Source organism: Eptatretus burgeri, chromosome 17 (genome assembly GCF_056783735.1).
Source record: "Eptatretus burgeri isolate ZD-2024b chromosome 17, Ebu_testis_v1, whole genome shotgun sequence".
Classification (NCBI taxonomy): domain Eukaryota; kingdom Metazoa; phylum Chordata; class Myxini; order Myxiniformes; family Myxinidae; genus Eptatretus; species Eptatretus burgeri.
Window position 1 is genome coordinate 34648232 of NC_140977.1, and position 24000 is coordinate 34672231.

A 24000-nucleotide genomic window follows, 5' to 3' on the forward strand; every position below is an offset into this window, starting at 1 on the left:
ATATATATATATATATATATATATATATATATATATATATATATATATATATATATATATATATATATATATATTATTATATATTATTATATATATATATATATATTATTATATATATATTATTATATATATATATATATATATATATATATATATATATATATATATATATATATATATATATATATATATATATTATTATTATATATATATTATATATTATTATACATTATTATATATATATATATATATATATATATATATATATATATATATATATATATATATATATATATATATATATATATATATATACATACATATAGTAGAAATTGGGGTGGTTAGGATTACACATCGATCTATAATTCCAGCTGTGTGTGTGTGTGTGTGTGTGTGTGTGTGTGTGTGTGTGTGTGTGTGTGTGTGTGTGTGTGTGTGTGTGTGTGTGTGTGTGCGCGTGTGTGTGTGTGTGTGTGTGTGTGTGTGTGTGTGTGTATGTGACCGCTGTTTCTCGACAACCGCTGGTCCGATCTAATGGAAACTTGCCAAGTCTATTGCTGGGGACCTGAGGATGTGCCTTTTCAAGGTTTGATACTAATCGGACAAGTGCTTCCCAAGTTATGGCCATTTATTTACCAAACCAATGGGAAGACACGTTGTTGCGTGGCCGATGGGGAAGGGAAGCTCAGCCACGTTCCCCATTACGGGTTACAACATACGGACTTCCGGAGAGTGATGACTTCGTGTATTCTAATAATTTCTCGATTTCTTGTGCGCATTTATAGACAAACACAATGCCCCAAGTTCTGATCGTTTTCATATTAGACGGTGTATAAATTTCGGGAACATCAGAGTGCTGGTATGTTCCGAACCAGGACGTAAATTTTTTTCTCTCTCTTCTCTTCTCTTTTTGTTTTTCCTTGCCACGACGTTGCGAAAACGTAAAATACTTTGGCGCTAATTGAATATTTGGGTATTAAAACTAAATTGCGAATAATCGTAACTGCGAATAATATGCGAACTTCTGGGTCACCCACATCCGGGCACGCGAGAGCGAATAAACGGCCTGTGTGGTTGTTTGTTGCTCGCGGTTTGAATATTTATTTATAATTTTATTTTTTTTTTTTTTTTACGGGCACGTACTGGTTTCTTTAAAGAAGAAGAAAAAGGCGCTTCAAACCAAAGGAAAAACGAGATCGACTCTGCTAATTTGAGCAAAAAAGCAAGAGCAGACCTGGTCTCAGGTGATGAGTAGTGGAGCATTGCAAAGACCTTCACTGGTGAGTTGTTCTCGGGCCTGGGACTTCACAATCCAGTGCCCTGAATGTGCTGTGCGAACCGCCAAAGTGCTCCAAGTGGTTCACCCTGGGCCAGATTCTGTGTTTTACTCCTGTGTTCTCTTCGCCAATTGGGTGGCTTTGGGCTCATGCCTCATGGTGACCTGGCCCTACTAAAGGCCAGATGCGTCACTGGCCGCAAAACAAGAAGGGCCTGGGCTTCCCTTGCCTCCGGCTCCCGTTGGGATGATAATTTGGCTTGCTTGTCTTTGCCATGGCTGGTGGTGGAGTGCAATGGTAGAGTCTGACTCCGCCAATGGTTTTCCCCACTCCTATTTGATCATGTGTCCAACCCGCACTCCCTTCGACGGTTCAGTTGCACACTTCCTGGGGATGCCAGATGATCTTTGAGATCGAATGACGACCTGCAGGGCCACGGACTACATCTTAATAATGGGTGCATATCCAGTGAAGCGAAGCACTGGCGAATTTCATCAATAACCATCATTTGGAATATTGTGAGGCAGCTTCAGCAGCTCCAGACCCAGTGGAAATTTGCAATGGCAGTTGATCCCATCTGCCAATCCTCCAGATTCTGGAACACCACCACAGCCTGGAGACCCATGTGCTGGTATGGGCCAGGCCTGAACTCGGTGCCATTGTGTTGAGGGAGAGGGGAGGAGTTTTCTTCCACATCCCCTTGCAGGAATGGGATGGGGGTCGGCTCAATGCCACCTCACCGTGACACTGGGGTCGACCAGAAGGTGTAGCCCGTGCTGGGAAGGAGATTCAGATTCCAGCAGGTCAATGATCTGAAGCACAAAACTCAAGCCATACTGGAGTGGCTGAATAAGAAGAAAATAAATGTTCTTGAGTGGCCCAAAGTCCAGACTTGAACCCAATTGAACATTTATGGTGAGACTTCAAGTTTGCAGTCTATTGACGATCCCCATCAAACTTGGCAGAACTAGAACAATTTTTAAAAGAAGAATGGGCAAAGATTTCACCATCTCACTGTGCAAAGTTGGTAAAGATCTTCCCAAAAAGACTCATGGCAGTCATTACTGCAAAAGGTGTTTCCACCAAGTACTGACTGAAGGGGCTGAATACTTTTACAACAAGTGAATTTTGATTTGTACATGTTTTTTTACATATATTCCTCGCATGTAACTTTCTTCAACTATAACAGTGTTGAATGATCATAAACAAAAAGTTCATTTGGAATTTTTTTTTCTACATCACACGTAATTCATCTAAATGTGCCATTCCTGGTTCGGGGGTGAATACTTTGCAGGTCATACTGTATATATATATATATATATATATATATATATATATATATATATATATATATATATATATATATATATATATATATATATATATATATATATATATATATATATATATATATGTATGTGTATATATATATATATATATATATATATATATATATATATATATATATATATATATATATATATATATATGTATATATATATATAAAATTATTTGCACCAAACAGTACATGGACATGTTATAGAGGTAACCATTGGATATATGTGGGTGGTGCATAAAACTGTTTCAATGGTGCGAAACTTCTGGTGTTTTTTTTTAACGATCTTAAAAATCAGTATTGCATTAAAATTGAAGTATATACCTGAACACTGCACCTTTAAACTTTCTTGTTATTCATACACCACACGGGCATGTTGTAGGGACCATAAAGAGTTGCATACAGTATATACACAAATATTCCATAAGTTTGAAATCTCTTCCCCTCTTTTTACTTCCCAATGAATCCCCTCCTCCCTTTCCCCCCAACTTTAAAAAAAATATATATATATATATATTTTTCTCCCATGTAGTCTTCCTCATCCATTGCAGTTATCAATTTAATTTCACCCCCAAAGTGCATCCATTCCGTCGCTGCAAATGAAATGTGTCGACTATGGCTCCTCGGATGACCCAACCATTGTTCTCCCGGCAGGAGTGATACAGTCTTTTTTCACCCTGTTTTGACATGTTCAATATCATTCCAGAAACAGTTGTCACATATCATGTCATGAACAACTTGATCCAGTGATTACGGTTGTTCCAGCAGTGCTGTGTTGCCTTAATTTGCTGAATGTGACCCACTAAAGTCAATTGTCAGATCCACTGGGAACTTGAATTACGATAACGACAAAGATAAGCATCATGATAATTATTAGTAAAATAATGAATCAGTTGATTATGATAACATTATTCAATGAAACACATGGCAGGCCTTTGTTGAAACCATGTAAATGAATGCTCTGTGCTCGTCTTGGGCTCGTCGACTCACTGTAGCTCCTTAATTGATGGCGTTTAATCTCGAGAGATGAGGGAGGTCTGCCGGAGGTTTACCATATGCGTCTAATTTTCGATTCTAAACTCCTGGGATGGGCCATGAATGTGTCCGTGATTACCAGCTGTGTTGAACTGCTCATCCACACGTGAGCCCTCTCCACAAAAGATCTTGAATATTAATTAGTTTTTTTTTTTTTTGTACAGCTTGAACGTAATCATTCCATTTTTATTCCGTTTGTTTTTTTTTTTTGGTTCTTATTGGCTTTCTGCAGTGGACTGAATTATTGGCACCTTTGATTCTGCGTAAATCCACGAGTTCCATTGTAGTTGTCATCCAAAGAGAAGGCTGCTTTCAGAAAAACATCGTCCATCTGGAAGAATTACAAGTGGACAACAAGTCATTTGAACGGCATACTTTAACACTTTTGAAAAGGAATCAAAGGACAAGTAAAAGCCATTTGGCCCATCATTCTTGTGCCATATCCGCATTCTATTTCTCCCCTGTATTCAATCGAAGTATAATTTTACACCTTGAGCAGTAAATTTGATCTAGATGCTGGACCATAGGGCCTTCCTCTTTCAAAGAACCACCATTCGGTGATTAATATCCACAATCTCAATGCAAATGAGAACGAGCTTTGATTTGCGTCTCCCATTTGAAAAACATGGTGTGCTTCAAGTTGCAGCGTCCCTTGCTGCTTGCTGTCACCCCGTCAAGTTGGCAGTTTTTTTTCTTAAATCCACCCCGATGGTGATCAATTCCACACTCGACTGCTCAATGGCCAGCACATTATCAACTAAGTTATCGTCTCTCCTCCGCCTCCCCCTATGGAAAATTCCAAAATCGGACAAAATCCCAGATTCTCAGCTGAATTCGATTTGAAATTCTTAGAAAGCTTTTAGTAGCTGTACAAATTAATTTAATCATTTTTTAGTCATTTACTGTAACAATGGGACTGCTTTGTGCAATAAGTAAATCCATATCACGGTTGAGTAATAGAAAAATGTAATCCCCCAAAAAGGTTCTTTTAAAAAAAAAATGTTTAAGGGGAACGGGTGTCGCTCAATGAAAAGAAAAGCAAAGATAGAGAGAGATAAAAGGCAGGAAATTATGGAGATTTATGGAAGGATTGCTGTGGAAGGGCAGATGGGGCTGGGAATCGAGTGAAGGGAAGAGAATTAGGACGTGGTAAGTAATAGGGAATTGCCAATTTGTGCTGCTTCGTCAATGGTAGTTGGAAGTGTTTTTTGCCAACTTAGCTCATTATAACCTACCTCGAGATAACCAAACTTGTGACCCTAATTTATAATTCCCACTTTCCTCTCCACAGGTACATCATCTCCTCTTTGAGACCTTCCGACCATGGACTCTACCAATGCATTGTGCGGAACCACTTTGGAGCTCTTCTTCAACCTCCCACCGAAGTACAAGTGGTTTGTAAGTCTTTGATGAAAATTCAAACACTTCTCGAGTATCATCTTTTAAACTCGTCTTTTCTCATCTATTTAACTGTTATCCTTTTCACGAGTTCACTTATACGCTCGTCCTTCATATAACTCTTCTCCATGCCCTTCTTTCCTTTGGAATGAATTCAAGTTATTATTTGTGGAGCTCAACTGGTTAAACTGATCAACCACCAAGCAGTAAATGATTAATATCTGGAATTTCCAAGTCAAGAGATTTCTGTTGCTTTGGAACTTTTACAAACTGCACCTTAAGTAGTCGTTTTTCATCTCTTAATGTGAAAATTGCATCATAATTTTTTTTTTAAAGTTTGTTTTTTTAATGGGTTTTTCATTGCAAATTAAATCGCCATGATGTGGTGGTGGTCATACGGCAGCTTAGCTGATGGGGTAGCTATCATTTCTTGAAGCGCGACTGTGTCGCTAATGCAGTGCCCCTCTACCAGTACACACACTGGAACTGGTATTCATTTCGCCGACCTCGGAAGGATGACAGGCTGAGTCAACCCCCTGGTGTATTACTTCAGCGGCCGATGGGGCTTGAACTCAGGACCCTAAGATCCCAAGCCGCCACCCTAACCACTGAGCCAACACCAGGCTCATCGCCATGATGGCGAGCGATGTTGGTGGTTGCACAGATGATTCTCCGTAATGGTTCATTTACCACTTTCCTCCAGAGACTTTTGATTTGTTGAGATTTGAGAGACTCCAGAGACCTGATTCTATTTTGGGACTTAGAGAGCCGAGTTTTCTTCGGTGGCCGCCCATAAGCCTTCAGACAAAGGGTAAAAGGGTCCTGTAAGCCTTGTCTCGCCCGGCCATGATGCACATTGGCCCGGGTTCCATCTCACTGAAACTTCAGCCATTTTTCCACCAGCTGATAGTGCCATGTATGTGTTCTTGCTGCTCATTGTTTTCATGCACTGTAACTCCACTTGTGAGCAGTTTCGTCAACCATCATCCACCTCATCAACTCTGCCTTTTTCTTTCTCTAACCGCAGGCTATTTCAAATATCTGCTGCTGGCACGGCACTGTCCCTGTCCTAAATTTCCACTGTTTGGGGCCGAGTTCCCCCTTTCCCTCCCTTCCTCCTTGTTACTACTCCCTTCCGCAATGTTTTCTCTTTTTCTTACTCGAACCATGTTCTTTGTATTATAATGTTGTTGGCTTAGTAATGGTATGTGCTGCTTCCTTGCTTGATGATCAGCATTTAAAAGGATGAGCATGGACAATAGGTTGGCATCCATTGGGAAGAGGAATTTCCTCCTTTGGAAATGCCCTGTGGAGTGCTGTGAGAAAGGCATTGCCATTGGTTGTGGCATTGCTGGAACCTAGAGTGACCAGGTGAAGTGACTGCACTCCCCCCAAGCTCAGTGGCAGTGTTTGTCTCAACTAACAGTCCTGTGTTGTCTCGTGTATTCATCTTTATGTCTATGTGTGTGAGAGTGTGTGGCAGCTCCACTACAAGCCTTAGATCCTGTAAAAGAAAAAATGAAAAAGTCCTTTTTAGGATATACAGGAAGTGGGCAAAAAAATAATGGAAACATCAACGTGAAGTTACTGAATAAGGCGACGGGCCAACACGTGTGGCCAACCTGTATGTGCCATGGCATGGAGTCCACTGGTGTCTGGAATTCTGCAGGATGGATGTGACATAATTCTTCCATGAGAAATTCAATCTACTCACACCTGTTTGATGGAGGTAAAAAACACTGTTCCAGGCATTATTCCAGAATATCCCATTAATGCTCGATTGGGTTCAGATCTGGTGATTGAGAAGGCGTTGACATACAGTATGGTTAGATTCAGTGTCATGCTCAGCAAACCATTGGGAAACCAGATGCTCTGTGGATGGGGGTATTGTCATCCTGGAAGACAGCCCTCACGGCAGGAAAGAAATTCTGCAACATGGAGTGGAAATGATCACTCAGTACCATTAAGTAGCGATTGGCATTGACCTTGCGTTCTCAGGAAATGACTGCACCCAAACCATGCCTGGAAAATGTGCCTCAGCATAAGAGAACCACCCGAACCCTTCACTGTTGGAACCAAGCACTTTGGATTGTCGAGTTCTTTAGGTTGTTGCCACATGTGCAGCCGTCTGTTTGTTGAGAACATGGTGAAGGATTAATTATTCAACAGACTATATCACATTTTGCCACTGCTCGGTAGTCCATTGCCTGTGCCCTTTGCGTCACTGGACTCGCAAATGTGCATTTCCAGGTGTGATGAGCGGTTTGTTGTTCAATGCAACCCAATGGTGGTATCCTGCTCTGTGGAATTATAGGCAGACAGTTTTTGATGAAACCGGCTGCTCACTCCCCAGGTTGAAATTTCGTCAATTGATCTGCAGTTGCTCATCTGCTTTGCCTTGCATTTCAAATTAATGCACGGATATCACAATCCTGGAGTATGCACTTCTGTCGACTGTTGCTCTTTGCTGATGATGTCTTTCCCTCAGAGTTCCATGCTGACATTACCTTCGACACCTTTGCTCGTGAAGCATCAGCAAGTTGAGCTGTCATTGTCACGGCAGCTTCTGTCAAATGCACCCCTACAATCACCACTCTTTCAAAGTCACTGAGGTCTCCTCTTGCAGCCATGTGAGCCATAATTAGAGGCAACCAGGCCTGTGCAGCATTTTTATACATGACCCAAAGCATACTGGGATATGATTTGCTCATTAACACATGGGTCACACCTTTGTGGAAGCTGTTGCTATCAATACATTTGGTGTTCCTTATTTACCCAGGTGTTTCCATTTTTTTTGTCCACAACCTGTATGTTCTCACATGATGGAGGTATCATGCTGCTTTTTTACATTCTCTTCGACCCTCTAGCACTGAAGCAGTTTTTTGTGCAACCTGTTTATACTTTGTGTTTATACAGTGCTCAGTACGTTGCTTGTTCGCCACCGTGGTATTGTCACAAAAATGTCCCTTGCTCTGTTATTGGTTATCTCTGTTTTTGATCTTTTTAACACAATTTCAATGGTTATTGGAAATTGTCATGTGGCGACGGCCCTTGACCGTTCCATATTTCGTACTGCGATCAAAACAAACATCAGCTTCATTAGACCACATGAAATGGCTTTCTCACCACCAGATTCTTCTGACATTTGAATAGATTTTATCTTCCTCACACATTCACTTACAACCGGCAAGTCTCTTTCCCTCTGTGAGGAAATTTCAAATATGGATATCGATCTGCTCTGTTTGACTGGAACTTTGCTCTCACCAGGCAACACTACATAAGATGCTGACATTGCTTCTCATGGGTATCACTTCCCTCACTGCCCAAGAAAGGATGGTCCAGGATCTGTTGGTTCACCCCAAACATTAAAATTGGTGATCATTTACAGAGCTCCAAAACAAATTGCAACATTTATTGAAGACTTGTTCAGGTATGTTATCAATTATGTTTAGTTATTGATCTTCAGGGATTTTGACATTCATGCTGATGATCCATCCACATGGTTCATAGTCTTCCTCAAAATTTTCTTCACTTGGTGAATGTTTACAATCTACGGCAACATATAATTTGCTACACTCATTTTAACTGGAGCATTAACTCTGGATATTGAACAGTTCGGTTGAAATTACAAAATTTAACTCCATTCTCGTATCTCCCTGATGATCCTGAACAACTGTTCGAATTTACTGTATCATAAAATGCTTTGAAATGCCCTTGATCAGTCTTCTCTACTTATCAATACATTCCCGGAGGGAGGCAAGCACTCCATTTTTTATTTTCTTTTTCTGTCGTCTGTGGCTGGTTTTGTCTGGCCAGCTTTGCATTGTGGTTGGCTTCGGAGAGGCCATGGCTGATTGTGAGGCCTAAAAGTTAGAGAATGAACCTTGTCCAGGGGATGACCATTGAAATAGAAGAGGTGTGTTAGTTTGATGATCATTCTGGAGTGACAGGGTGAGACAGTTAGATTTTCCAGGATTTAAAGAGATGTTACATTTATCATACCAGAATCTTATCAATTATAGATCAACAGAGAGAGAGAGAGACAGGGAGAGAGAGAGACAGAGAGAGACAGACAGAGGTGCAGCTGTAGTCTGTTTAGTAGTTGGATTATGGTACTGTACTCGACAATGTGGTCATCTGTAAAAAGGTTGAAAAGGTTTTCCAGAGCATCAGAGAAGTCATGTATATAGATGAGGAGCAAGACTGGGCCCAGCACTCCCTTGAGGAATGATCCAGCCTCCACTGTGACAGGGGAGGAGAGGGTTCGTGTTGACAGCAACATGTTAACTGCATGATGGAGGAAGTCAGAAATCCATGAATGAATGCAGCCTTGAATGCCAGTGCTTGGCAAGGAAAGCAGGATTCTGATTGTGTCGAATGCCCAAGACAAATCCAGGATATGGTCCTAACGTCTTGTTTGATATTTTTGGCCTCCAACCATTGCTGAGGGAAGAGCAGCAGCATGCTCAGCATTGAGTAACTGGAACAGAATCCAAACTGATGGTATGACATCAGGCTGTTTGTAAAGAGGAGGGACTTGACATCAGCAGTAATGATGGATTCCATGACTGCTTCGAATTGGAAGATCACTGGTCCGTAATTGATGAGATGAGTTTTTGTTCCAATCTTGCAGATGAGTGTGATCGCTGACTTCCAGGCTGATGGGAAGTTGCCAAAGGAGGAAAGATTGAATAGGGCAGACATGCAAAGGGGAAGCAAGAACAGCACAGCAAGATTTGAGAACATAGAAACTGATACCATGTAATCCCGTTTCCAAAACAGGGTCAATACCCAGCTGCACAACTTTCTCTCCATTAAGGCTCTGTCACACCTTGACGATTTAGCTAGCGTATGCCGACTTATGAAAAATTTGTCTAAAACGCTGGCACATGTCGAATATGTTATGGGTAAGTTTTGTATACGTTAAGAGCACGCTGAAAAACACTGCCATACGTCGTAGTACGCTGGCTTTCATCGTTGTACTTTGCGGTTGTCCTCAAATTTTAGCATGCTTGAAATTTTACGACGTATGCCAGCGTATTACTCACATGTTCCGCTACGCTGGCCATAAGTTGTAGGCACGTTATGCGATCGTTGACACACGTCGAGGGACGTTATGCGATCGTTGACACACGTCGAGGCACGTTATGCAATCGTTGACACACGTCGAGGCACGTTATGCGATCGTTGACACACGTCGAGGCACGTTATGCGATCGTTGACACACGTCGAGGCACTTTATGCGATCGTTGACACACGTCAAGGCACGTTATGCGATCGTTGACACACGTCGAGGCACATTATGCGATCGTTGACACACGTCGAGGCACGTTATACGATCGTTGACACATGTCGAGGCACGTTATGTGATCGTTGACACACGTCGAGGCACATTATGTGATCGTTGACACACGTCGAGGCACGTTATGCGATCGTTGACACACGTCGAGGCATGTTACTTGTAAGTTACTCATAAGTCGAAACACGTCGGGGTAATGCTTCGCGTACCCAAAACTTATTTCTAACCTATGACTAACGTGCTTTGAACCTATGTGTAACGTACCTCCAACGCATATTGACGTATGTAGACGTATTTGATTGACGTCTTCCGGACGACTACAGAACTTACTGAACATGTTTCTAATTTACAGCTACTGTATAATGGCGTATTGGTAGCGTTTTAAACAAAACAACAACAATAACTTCCGATATTTCGTGACTTGCCGTTACGTTACGTCACGTCCGATTGCCTCTTCAGTTTGCTCATGTCTTATTCTTAGTTCCTCCTCTGTGAATATTTTCTGTTTGAGGATATTGTCACGTCGACGTCGAAACTTAAAAGCAAATGTCCGAATATCTATCTATAATTCCAGCAATGTCTGTGTGTGTGTCTGTGTGTGTGTCTGTGTGTGTGTCTGTGTCTGTGTGTGTGTCTGTGACCGCTGTTTCCCGACAACCACTGGTCCGATCTAATTGAAACGTGGCCTGCGTGTTTGTTTTGCATGTACGGCCACGCACATATGGGCAGGCGAGAGCGAAGGAACGGCCTGTGTGGTTGTTGTTTCTGGCACGCGGTTTGAAGGTTTTTTTTTTGTATTTTTTTTGTATGTACGGCCACGCACGTACGGCCACGCACGTACGGGCACGCACGTACGGCCACGCACGTACGGCCACGCGAGAGCGAAGGAACGGCCTGTGGTTGTTTCTGCCAAGCGGTTTTAAAGTATATATATATAATTTTTTTTTTTTGCACGTACAGCCACGCACGTACGGGCACGTGAAAGCAAAGGAACGGCTTGTGTAGTTGTTTCCGGCATGTAGTTTGAGTTTTTTTGCGGGGGAGGGGGAGGGTTTGCACGTACGGCCATGCATCTACGGGCATGCACTAGTATTTTAAAATTCGTGATAGACTAAAAAAAAAAACAACAACAACAACTTCACATATTTTGAGCCAAGGAGAAACAAAGAAAATGTGCCTTGACGTAGAAAATAAGTTTCGGGGATGCTAAACATTACCTCGACGTGTTTCGACTTCTGAGTAACTTACAAGGAACTTGTGTCAACGATCGCATATCGTGCCTACAACTTATTCCCAGTGTAGCGGAACGTGTGTGCCATATGGCGAGTACGTCGTATAATTTTCAGCCTGCTTGAAATTTCACGAAGTACGAGACGTACCACGAAATATGACAGCGTACTTCATCGTTTTTCAGCGTGCTCTTAACGTATACACAACTTACCCATAACGTATTCGACGTGTGCCAGCTTGGTTCGGCAAATTTTTCATAGGTCGGCATACGCTGGCTAAATCGTCAAGGTGTGACTGCGTGGTTGACACTTTCAATTTTCAGGCAGTTATGATTTAAATCGGCGTGCGGCAGGTTTTTAACAGGCTACGCTACGAGTTCGTCGGCGATACGTGTGGCGCGCTCTGCCTCAGTTAAACTATCGTTGGGCATAGGTTGTGAATGCCGATAACAGGCTAAGCATTCGTTGGTATAAGTTATCAATAAGACAACAAAACGTTCTGTGCCCGTTACTAATATGTTATGCATACGACCAACACGTTATGAATACGACCAAAACTTAAAAAAAAAACATCAATTTCAGCGTACGCCAACGTTTTACATACCTTTTTATACATTGCCATTGCTGGCTAAATCGTCAAGGTGTGACAGCACCTTTATCAGGTGAGGACACAAAGTCCAGTAGACAGTGGGTATGATTGCATTCTCTTAAAACAACTTTATGCAAATTGGAAAGGAAATACAAGAAAAGTCAGACAGTGAATAACTTTGACTTCAAAAATGGAAACGGTTCACTACATCAAATCTATTGTGGTCGACAAAGCCTCATACTACCATACCATGATTGAAACCAACTATTCAAGCACGAAGATGTTATTCTGTATTATTGATAAACTTCTCAATGGGGGTTGACCTCCTTTCTCTCTCACTCAATCTCTTGCACTAGATAAGCAATTAGAAACTACTTTCCAGAATAATATTTTACTTATTTATAGTTCACTTGTCAACCATGTTCCTATACCTCTCCCCTCTTCACACAATACTTCTTTCAGTTTGGATCACTTCTCACTTGTTAGTTTGGATGCAGTCAAATCAGTTACTGGTAAATCAAAGAAAACAATGTCCTCCCTGATTCCCGTGTCCTTTGTCTTTAATTGTGTCCTCACTTACGGTTCATCTCTACTTCTTCTAGAAATAATATATTGCTGACATTGCATCTTCTCCATAATAATCATAATCTTAAAGAAACCTTCATTGGATCGAAATACATTTCTGTTCCGTATATCTGAGCTTATTAACCCCCCCCCCACACACACACACACACACATACACACACACACACACACACACACACACACACACACACACACACACACACACACACACACACACACACACATGGAAGCTATAGAGTCATACCACGAATTTATTGGCTGTTCCCCTGCATCAAGAGGAAGACCTTTAGTGATCAAGCATTCTTCGGTTATGCTCCACGACTATGGAACTTTCTTTCATTTAAAACCTGCCCTGTCTTGTCAATCAAAACAAGTAATCTATTTTATATTCGAATCTATTTACAACTGCTTTTTCTTCATTTCTACTCTTGTTAAGATCATCTTTAATTTTTTTTATTCTTCTTTGTAAAATGCATCGAGATTTTATTTAAAATGAAAAGCATTTTATAAGGGACTAGAACAGCACTCGGTAGAGTGCGTAGCTCCACCAGGCTGAACAGTTCACGTTTTGTATCCCACTGATAGGCCGGATCTGAACCAAAATCGAATCTGCTTTTTCTTCTCCATTAACCAACTCATCCATCAAGTTTTGTCGTAATTCGTCCAAACCATTTTGAGATGTTGTGCTATTTATCGTTGTTGGCTCTATCTCTCAATGGTGAGGGAACACTCTCAAAATTCTCGTATCCAGATCTTGACCAAAATCGAACCAATTCGTCACTGTCACACACAAAGTTTAGTCCAAATCCATCGATAAATTTTTGAGTTATCCTGTTCACAGACAGACAACCGGAGAAACGGATGAACACAACATCGGTGCACCTTAGGTGGAGGAGGTAATATCTTGTGTTGAATTTAAACTAAACTCGAACTTTAAAAACTCTTTGATTGTGATGATAATTTTCAATGTTTTTTTTTTAATGTATGTTTACCTGTATGTTTTTTTTAATGCCAACATTAAATAACAAATGCAACTTTATCAAACTGCCCTGTAATTTCCATGTTGGTGGAATGAAGGAGACAGGACTTCATATATTGGAAAGGAGGCGATTACGAGGGGATCTGATTGAGATGTTTATGATAATGAAGGGAATAAACAGAACAAGTACAGAAGAGTTTTTTTTTCTGCAGAATTGAAAGTGATAAGACCAGGAGCCACAGCTTTACGAGAAAGTAAAGAAGAAGAGAGTTAACATAACATTGAGGCAGGGGTATTTCACTTAATACATGGAATGGTCTCTTTTGGAAGGTGGTTGCAGCAGAGACAGTGTATGGGTTTAAACTAAAATTGGATAGATACATATAAGCATTGGGGAAAGAGAGGTACATGGATATTGGCAGTATTCCACAGGCTTGCTGGGCCGAAATGTCTCCTACTGCATTGGAATTTCTTGTGTGATCCCTCGTGTGTGTATTATTTGTCGCACATCTTAAAGTAGATAATTTATCATTTTGACTGCTGTCAGTTTTCACTTTTGTCCTATGGGACTGTCAATTCACCACTCAAAGCGAAATAATGTGGTGATGGAAAAGGCCTGTCGAGTTAGCCTGTTATATTAAAGAGTGAAGAGCAGCACTCATTAAGGCCATGTGGACAATAAAAAAGTTAAGCAATGAGCTTATCCAAGATGATTCTCTCCAAGTGATATCTGGCCTACTCAGGCCTATAGAGAACGAAAATGTATCGCGTGTGTGCGTGCGCGCGTGTGTGCATGCATGCGTGCGCTCTTTCAGAGTTTTAATAAAAAAGTGAAAGCATTCACCCAAATTAACATTTTGACAGCGAAGCAGGAAAACTCGCAAATATGATTCCATTCAAATACTAATCCATCTCTTTTGTTGGAACGAAGAGTCAACATGATAGTGGTAGCAGGAAAAAAGATAAATACTACACTAGTACTGGGCTTTTATAACATATGAATAGATCAGATAGATAGTGATGACACTGTTGTGTTTTTGATGAAGTATGATAATGAGATTGTTGTCGAAGGTGTCTTTTCTTTGAACATTTTCAGTGGGTAAAATATCAAGATGCAGATCTGTACCAGAGTTTTTCTCTCTTAAAGATGAAGCATGCCTTGGTTGCATTGTATGGGTTTGAATGACGAAAGGAAGCATAAAGGAGTGTCACATTAAATACATTTTGTGTTCCACATCGGACAGATCGATTGAAGAATCCTGAGTGACGTTAAAAGCACGTGCAGATTTTGGACAAATATAAATTATTTATCATCTCAAGTTGAATAATTGCAAAAGTGGCAAATGTACACTCAACCCTTAAATATCACGGGTCTCAATATAGTGGTTTTAACCAATCGTACAGTGAATCCTTAAATATTGTGGGGTTTCGTTGTTGGAAAATGCATGATATTCAAAACCGTGACAGTTAAAACCAAGGGACAACAGGAAAAAGGGGGTTAGGTTCCGTGGATTCGAGAAAATATAGAGGAAGGTTGCTGGAAGGTCCAGCAAGGTGTGCGACTGTATTTTCAATTCTAAGTTCAGCTTAGTTCTCAGAAACTTTTGACTGTGGCCCCAGCTATGTGGGGTGTTCAAAAGGTGTAGGATTGGGAACCTGAAGAGGAAAGAGGAAAGGATCTCACAGAAGAAACACAGGTGTAAGAAATATAGAAGAAGTATACCAGAACTCTATACAAACTAAATGGCAATATGATGGTAACCTTGGAAGAAAGAGATGATGAACAAGAACCAATTGTGTCATAATGTGAGGTATTTTTAGATACCGTTTCCAAAGAAAGGGGATGCAAGAGAATGTTCAAATAATCAAACCATTGCCTTGATTTTACATGCCAGCAAGATATCACAAAAGATCGTTCAACACAGAATAGGAGACATCATAAAACGAGAAATTCCCCTTGAATAAGCAGGTTTCAGAAGAGGAAGAGGTACGAGAGATCAAATCACAAATCTGAGATGGATCATGGAAAAAAACAAGGGAATATCCAAGGAAGGTGTATTTCTGTTTTATAGATGATAGAAAACTTTTTCATTGCATTGATCATTAATTGATGTGGATTATGCGAAGATAAATGGGGATGTCAGAGCACCTGATATGTCTGATAAGAGCCTTGTACATGAAACAAGAAGTTACGGTAAGAACAAAGTATGGAGAGCTCGAATGGTTTGGAAATGTAAAAGGGATCAAACAGGTGTGAATTCCCTCCCTTACTTGGTCATTCTGTTTAGTGAGTACATCATGAGCAAATCAAACGTGCATGACAGAGGCCGGAATCATGATTGGAGGAAGAAGTATCAACAACCGAAGGTATGCTGATGTTACCACTCTGATGTCAGAAAGTAAAGAGGACTTGGTGAAACTGCTTCAAACAGTGAAGAAGGAAAGTGAAAAAGCCAGTCTTCATTGAAACCTAAAAGAAGATTAAAATTTGTCAACTGAGAAGATCGACATGTTCAGAATGGGAGACTATCATGTGAAAATGGTGGAAAGTTTCAACTTCCTTGGTTCTAAGATTGGTGTGAGTGGATATGTAGAGGAGAAATTAATAGAGGGTTAGCGAGTATCATATACTCCAATATTTTTCTTCATATCTTTATAAACATCATCAGTTTTTATATCTAGGATAAAACTATCAGTGTCCATATACAACAATGAAACATTTTCACCATACTCTTTCTTTAAGTCATTATACAAATAATCATACATCAATATCTTTGATAAATCAAGAACTGCTGTTCCAATATAAATTGGTTTATTCATTACAATACTTTCCTTTTTCATATGAATTGCAGAAAAGTTCTCTGAAAAAACCTCTTCTCTCTCAAAACTTGGTTTATTTATCAATCTCAAAGCTTCTTTCCAAGATGTTGCGAATCTAATGTTTTGCCTGTTTCTAACATTTTCCATAGTCTTTCCAAATACAGCATTATTCATTAATTTATAAAAGTCCCCTTCAAATTTTACTTTTGTATTTGCTCTCATATCTGTATTGAATTTAATATACTTTTTCATCCAAGGACTTTGTTTAAATTTTAAAACTCTGAATTTTAGCTACTCTCAATCCTTCTCTCAAAAACTGTTTTAAGCTTCTCTGATGCAAAACATATCCCTCTTTATCATAGAATGTTGTTAATAACTTTTCTGTTGATTTGCCTTTAATATTAAAACTTTTATGATAATCACTGAACCATTCTTTCTTTGGGGTTTCTTTCTCACATGCAAAAGGAAGGTCTTTATGCTTATTATGAAGATCACTCGGGTACCTCAAATCAACTTCAAAATAATAACCTTCTTCTTCGTCATTCAATTCCTCTTGAGAAGAAATAACAATATTCATCAAAGCCTTTTCATAATCCTTTTCTTCCACCCACTCTAATTTACCATAAGGCAGAGATTGAGAAATTGCCCATCCATACAAATTATTAGCATCAAAATACATCAAATAATTACTATCTTTTTCACTATCATAATTTGGAAGATATTTATTATTTGCTTTAGCATATCTTTTTGAACATACTTGTGATATTCCACCTCTCTTGGACTTCTCAATCATCAAAAGCATATCAACATCACTGATTAAATCTATGTCTTGTTTTGTCATTTTCAACATTGCACTCCAAGCGAAACCAGGAGCTATGAAATAGTGGGCAGGATCTAATCCATAACAATTTTTATTATGACAGAGTGATCTAAAAGCTTCAAACACATCAGCTAGCAATAAAACATCTGTTTTTAGATATAAATCATGATATTCTCCAAGGTTCTTTATCTTACATATTTTCCATATTTCTTGTGCGTGTTTATATTCCTTATCACTTATCTCTTCTTCATAAAGGTTATTATAGAAGCTTTCTTTTGAAGGAAGTTGTGTTTCTTTAAATCTCATAAATGAATCCATATAATCATAAGGATAAATACCCTTACTTGTAAGATTTTCTCTTTACTTTGAATTTCATTCCTTGTTTGAATTTCCTCTCTCATGAGAATTCCTTCTTTAATCAGAATTTCCTCTTTAGTTAGAATTTCATTCATTGTTCGAATTTTCTTTAGAATTAGAATTTCATCTTCAGTTCGAATTTCTTCATTAATTTCCTCATTAATTGGAAAATTTCCTCTTTACTTTGAATTCTCTCTTTAATCTGAATTTCCTCTTTTGGAAAGAATGAATTAAGATTTGGAAAAGAGTCCATGAAGCTGAGATTTGATGCGAGGTAGGCTCGTGGTGTTCCCATAAACTTGTAAGAATCTAGAAACCTAATACGAGTTAAAGGTTTTGTGAATATCATTTTTGTAAATGAAATATACTTTTGACTTGTGTTTGTTATGGCAGAAATATTCCCTGGTGTTTTTGAAAGTTCATTTATAAATAGATGTGTATCATAGTTGGCGCTGTTGTGAAGAAAGACTGGAATAAAAGAAGGTAATTTATAATTAAGATTACAACAGGAATGAGCGGGACCTCTATATTTACCAGTAAGATGACAATGATCCCTAACTTTAGACTCCTTAATTTCCCCCTCACAAATATGACAGATATTGTTCCTTCTAAATTCTAATTTTTCTTCTTTGGTTAATTTCATCGGTTCATTTGTTTCTTTCATTAATTTAGTGAGTCTTATACAATCCTTTTCTAATCGTTTTACGAACTCTTGTGAAGCTTTTTTTCCACTATAATGTTCAAGTTTGTTTTACTTTTCTCCAACAGATGATTTGATATAATAACAGAAACCACAAGGAATATGTTTTTGATATTTATTTGCATATGATTCTTTTGGATTAGGAGAAGCAGTATTTATCTTTTTAAGGATACACAAAATCAGCGTATATCACAAATGGGTGCATGATATATTTATTATAATCTTCAAATGAAATCTTTTCACCAGGTTTAGGCATTGTAATTACAGCTGATTTATGATTACTACAATATTTTGAATGTTGTTCTAATCGTTCTTTTGTATGAAATGAATTAAGACATCGCTTACAAGGATATATTTTGTTTGCTGTTCTGAATACCTGAGAAGAGATTAATCTTGATAAATTATTGATGTATGTGTAATGTGAATTCTTTCCAACACTAAAATATAAAAGATCAATGTGTGTTTCTTCATTTTTATAGTTGTTTGAAATTTTTAATATTTGAACTTTGTTTGTATCCGTTAATCCATATACATTAATAGAAAGATTATTCTTTTTCTCAAATTTAGGAATATCTGTTAGTGGCATTGGGAATTTAAAATCTTTAATGTCCAAGGTATTCTCATATTTCATATATTGTTTTACTCTTTCTGAATTACATTTTGGTGGATGAAAGTGAGCAAGAACAGACCAGAGAAAACATTTATTATCATTGTTCTTAATATTAACAACTGCCTTCTTTAGTTTTATTTGTTTTGGTAATTCAAGATAAGAAGAAGCTTTAAGAGGGTTTGATTTTAGAATGTGTATATCAAAAAAGATTAATTTTTCAAATATTGAATCCACTTCCTACCACTGTATTATCAACATCCTCCTCTTGTTTTGATAGTTCTTCATAAACCCCACTATTCAAAAAATCTTGAAATGATGTTATAAAATGAAGATCTGGTCTCATATAAGGAGTTTGTTCTTCATCTTGTCTTTTCATATTCATTTTCACTCCCATATAAAACTTTAAAGTTTTCATTTCTTTTAATGTCTTTTTAATAACTTTTTCAACATCAGGTTTCACTATTTCAATTGATTCAGCTATTGATGATGGACCCGGTTCTCCAAATTGAAAAATCCTTATTTTTATATGCCCTTTAAATGCCCCATCAGTGTTTTCAATATAATAGTCTCACTTTACTTTAAACTCATTTTTCTTCTGTTTTTGTGATTGAAGATGTCTATTATAACTTCTCTTCAAAACATCCTTTGAACAGATATCACAATGTTTTCTTTCCAACTCAAGAGGAGATATTTTATGAAATAGATTAAATGTGTGTTTGTTGGTTCGGAGGTGTTTTCTATAATGTTTATATTCGTGATTACAAACATCGCAGTATGTTGTATTCACCATATTTATATAATAAATCTTTGCTTAAACTAAAATTTTCTTGATGAAAATTTCGTTTATTTTACAGGTGAATCTGTGCTTAAGGCCCGGTCACACCTTAACGTTTTAGCCAACGTATACCGATTTTTGAATTTTTTTTTTCTAAAACGCTGGCACACGTTGAATACGTTATGGGTAAGTTTTGATAACATTGAGAGCACGCTGAAAAACACTGCCATACGTCGTTGTACGCTGGCTTTAAACTTTATACGCCGGCATACGTCGTGAAATTTCAAGCATGAAAAAATTTGAGGACAACCAAAAAGTACGACTCACACGTTCCGCTACGCTGGCCACAAGTTGTATGCACGGTCTGCGATCGTTGACGTCAATACATGCTACTTGTAAGTTAATCATAAGTTGAGACACGCCGAGGTAATGTTTAGCGTATCCGAAACTTATTTCTAACCTATGATTAACGTGTTGTTGGCACGTTACGCGATCGTTGCCAAACATCGACAGACGTTACTTTTAAGTTACTCATAGGCTGAAAGACGTCGGTATAATGGATCGTCCTTGCGTCAGCGTCCACGGCCATGGCCAGGACACTTATTTGCAGCATTCTTCAAAATTTTCTTCGGCATGACGAGGATGTTCACACTTCGATGTCTAGCTTGGCTATGATTCCAATTGTCCATCGGCAGCGTCTATTTAAAATAGTCGAGTTTGAGCGTTTTAACACGTTCAGAAGAAACGCTTCAAATTTCCAAACCCCAGCGTCAAAAACAAAGGCGAGTGACAGCAATTTGAATCGTTCATTGTAAACAATGAAAATAGTTGAGTGGTACCGTTTAAAAGTCGTTGAGTGTAAAAAAAATCCAATTGTTGAGCGCAAGCGTCTACTTTCAATAGTGGAGATGCAGCCATTTAAATCATTGAGTTTATCATTTAAATCGTTAAACGCAAGGACGATCCATCATAACCCACACCCTTCCCCTCACATTCACCTACTACTGCCAACATGAACAAACTAATACTAATACTAATACTAATACTGATACTGATACTGATACTGTTACTGCTGACATGGACATCGACTCAAAAAGGACTCGAAAACACTGTTGGGTTCCCCTTTTATGAGCAGCATTTTTATATACCAATTCCCAAAACCGCTCGGAACACGTCTTTATATGGCAGTTGTAAGCTAGAAACACGTTAATTTTTTTTTTTTTTTGTCGACCGGAAGACGTCATTGGAATACGTCTACATACGTTGATGTGTGTTGGGACTACGTAAAGAATTGGTTCAAAGCACGTCAAACATAAGTTAGAAATAAGTTTCGCGTAAAAAAGACATTACCGCGACGTGTTTCGACTTATGAGTAGCTTATAAGTCGCCTTTGTGGACGTGTGTAAGCGTCCACATATCGTGTGTAAAACTTATCCCCATCGCATGCGGAACGTGTGTCATACGCCGAGTACGTCGTAAAATTTTGAACATGTTTAAAATTTCTTGACGTACTCTACTTACGACGACGTATGATAGCGTACTTTAGCGTTGAACTCATGTATACCAAACTTACTCATACCGTATTTGACGTGCCCCAACGTTTTAGACACATTTTTCTTAGGTCGACATACGCTGGCAAGATCGCCAAGGTGTGACCGCGATGTTGACACTTCCATTTCTACGGCAGTGATGATTCGAATCGTTGTGCGTCAGCCTTTTAATAGGCCACGTCTCGACATCTTCGGCGATGCGTGCAACGCGCTATGCCTTAGTTAGACTATCGTTGGGCATCGGTTGTGTAGGTCAACAACAGGTTCAGCATTCGTTGGTATAAGTTATCTATAACACAACGAAACGTTCAGTGTCCGTTACCAATGCGTTATACATAAGACCAAGTCGCTATGAATACGTCCGAATCTTTAAAAAAAAACATCAAAAGTTCAACGTAAGCCAGCGTTTTGCATACATTTTAATACGTTGCCATCGCTGGCTAAAACGTCAAGGTGTGACCGGGCCTTTAAAACCATTTTATCCTCAAACTTTTTCACTTAATAAATACAATGTTTCAAGACACAAAAGACAAGTTTCAATCAATCTCTTCATTTGTTAAAGATACTGAGAAATATGTCAAGGATGTAAAATTGAACAAAGATAAATATAACAACTATTGGATAAAAACAATTATGGTGGATATAATGAGTTCTTCAATTTCCTTCAGTGGAAGGGCTTTTAGTATACCTGGTAGAACATCAATTAAAGTATCTCTAACAAAAGTTTCTCCTCTCCTTCTGGTAATATATTCAAAACTAGAAAAAGCAATGAAACAAGAAAAAGTATTAAAAAACAAAAACCTTATGGATGAAGCTTTAGAAAGAAAAGATAAGACCATCTGTAATATGCAAGGAGAAATTTGTATTTTTTTTTCAACAACCCTAAATATGTAAATCCTGATGAAATAAAGGATGTTAATATATCAGGTGAAATGACATTTCGTTCAATAGTAGTTAACGATCATTTTTAAATTACCTTTAATATAAAAAATGTTGTCATTGAATCTGGTAATGAAAAAAAGTATATCGATATCGATGGTAATATTATTAAATATGAGTCAATATACAACTGAAAGTAAAAATGAATTTCAGTTTAAGTAAAGTTTTACTTTATAAATATGCTAGACTTTCCTGATTCTCCATATGACAAATTTGAGAATTGTCCTGCATGTGAAAGATGGGGATTAAACACAAAGTCAAAAGCCTATAAACAATGTATATTCTGTGATTATCTTCCAATTAATGATAATCAAAAATATAAAAAGGAAAATAATTCTTTTAGATTTACACCAAAAATGAATTACTTTACAAGATTGATTAGAGAAATGAATGTAAAGTATGAGGGTGATAACACACCTTTCCTTACAAGGGAAGAAACTGAACGTATTAGAGAAATGTTCAAAGGATTGTTGTTATATATTATTCATGGATGTGATTTTCAGGGAAATATCAACACAAGATATTGCATAAATAAAATAATGGATTATCTTGAAATTAAACCTGAACTTAGGATAAAATATAGAGTTTCTAAAAAAGCCAATAATAAATTAAATAACCTGTTTTCCAAATATATAAATAAATGATTTTTTTACCCATTTGGGAAAATAAGATAAAATTTAACAACCATAAAAATCTCCCAAATTAATTAAGATGTCTCATAGTTGGTTCAAGTGGATGTGGAAAAACCTGCTTACTTTTAAAGATGCTCCTCACTCCCAACTTTTTAGATTATGATAATTTAATAATTTTCACAAAGTCGAGTTTTCAACCAGAGTATCAACTACTCTCACAAGGTTTTAATGCTGGTCTTCAAAAAGAAGATATAATCGGTTTATTTAAACTTCAAAAAAACCTAAATGATTATAGCATTGAAGATATAATTCAACTATTTTGTGATACACAGAGATATAAAAAGAAATCAAATCCTATAACTTGTATTCTTAGTGATAATACGGATGATATACCGTCTCCCCAAGATTTGGATAAATCAAAAAAGAACCTCGTTATCTTTGATGATTGTGTTAATGAGAGAAACCAAACGGTAATGGGCAGCTACTACACAAGAGGGAGACATTCTTCTTGTAATTGTATTTATCTTAGTCAATCGTACTTTCAACTTCCTCGTCATTCCATCAGAAACAATGCTAATACTTTTATTTTATTCAAGTTAAATTCAATAGATATCAATAATTTTTGGAGAGATAATTGTTCTACATTATGTAGTAAAAAGAAATTTCAGGATTACATGAAGCACACGACTGAAAAATATATTGTTGTGAAAATAAATATATTGTTGTGAAACAAGATGAGATATTAAGGGGTATATTTTTTGTTTTATAAACAATTACATATATAAATGACAACTATTATTATAAATCTTGTGGGTAAATCTGCTTCTGGAAAAAACTTTCATAAATCAAGGTTCTTATGTAGTACAAATGAGAATATTGTAAATTTACTTAAAAAACACCCCGTGATACACATTGTATCAACAACAACTAGAGCAATAAGACCTGGAGAAGTAAAAGGTGAAGATTATCACGATATTTCAGTGGAGGAACATATGCGATTGAGGAATGAAGGTCAAATATTTGAGGAGGTTTCTCTTGGTACAACAAAATATTCACATTGTAAGAGTGAG

General features: G+C 37.9%; 1 protein-coding gene across 1 annotated transcript in view; it reads left to right on the plus strand.

The window, feature by feature from the left end:
* The window catches only part of LOC147009723 (protein sidekick-2-like), a 956293-nt gene that overhangs the window by 370297 nt on the left and 561996 nt on the right, over positions 1–24000 (plus strand). Inside the window, exon 4 of the mRNA XM_085861602.1 lies at positions 4940–5046. Coding sequence (XP_085717728.1) covers positions 4940–5046 — 107 coding nt within the window. The remainder of the gene's footprint in view (positions 1–4939; positions 5047–24000) is intronic.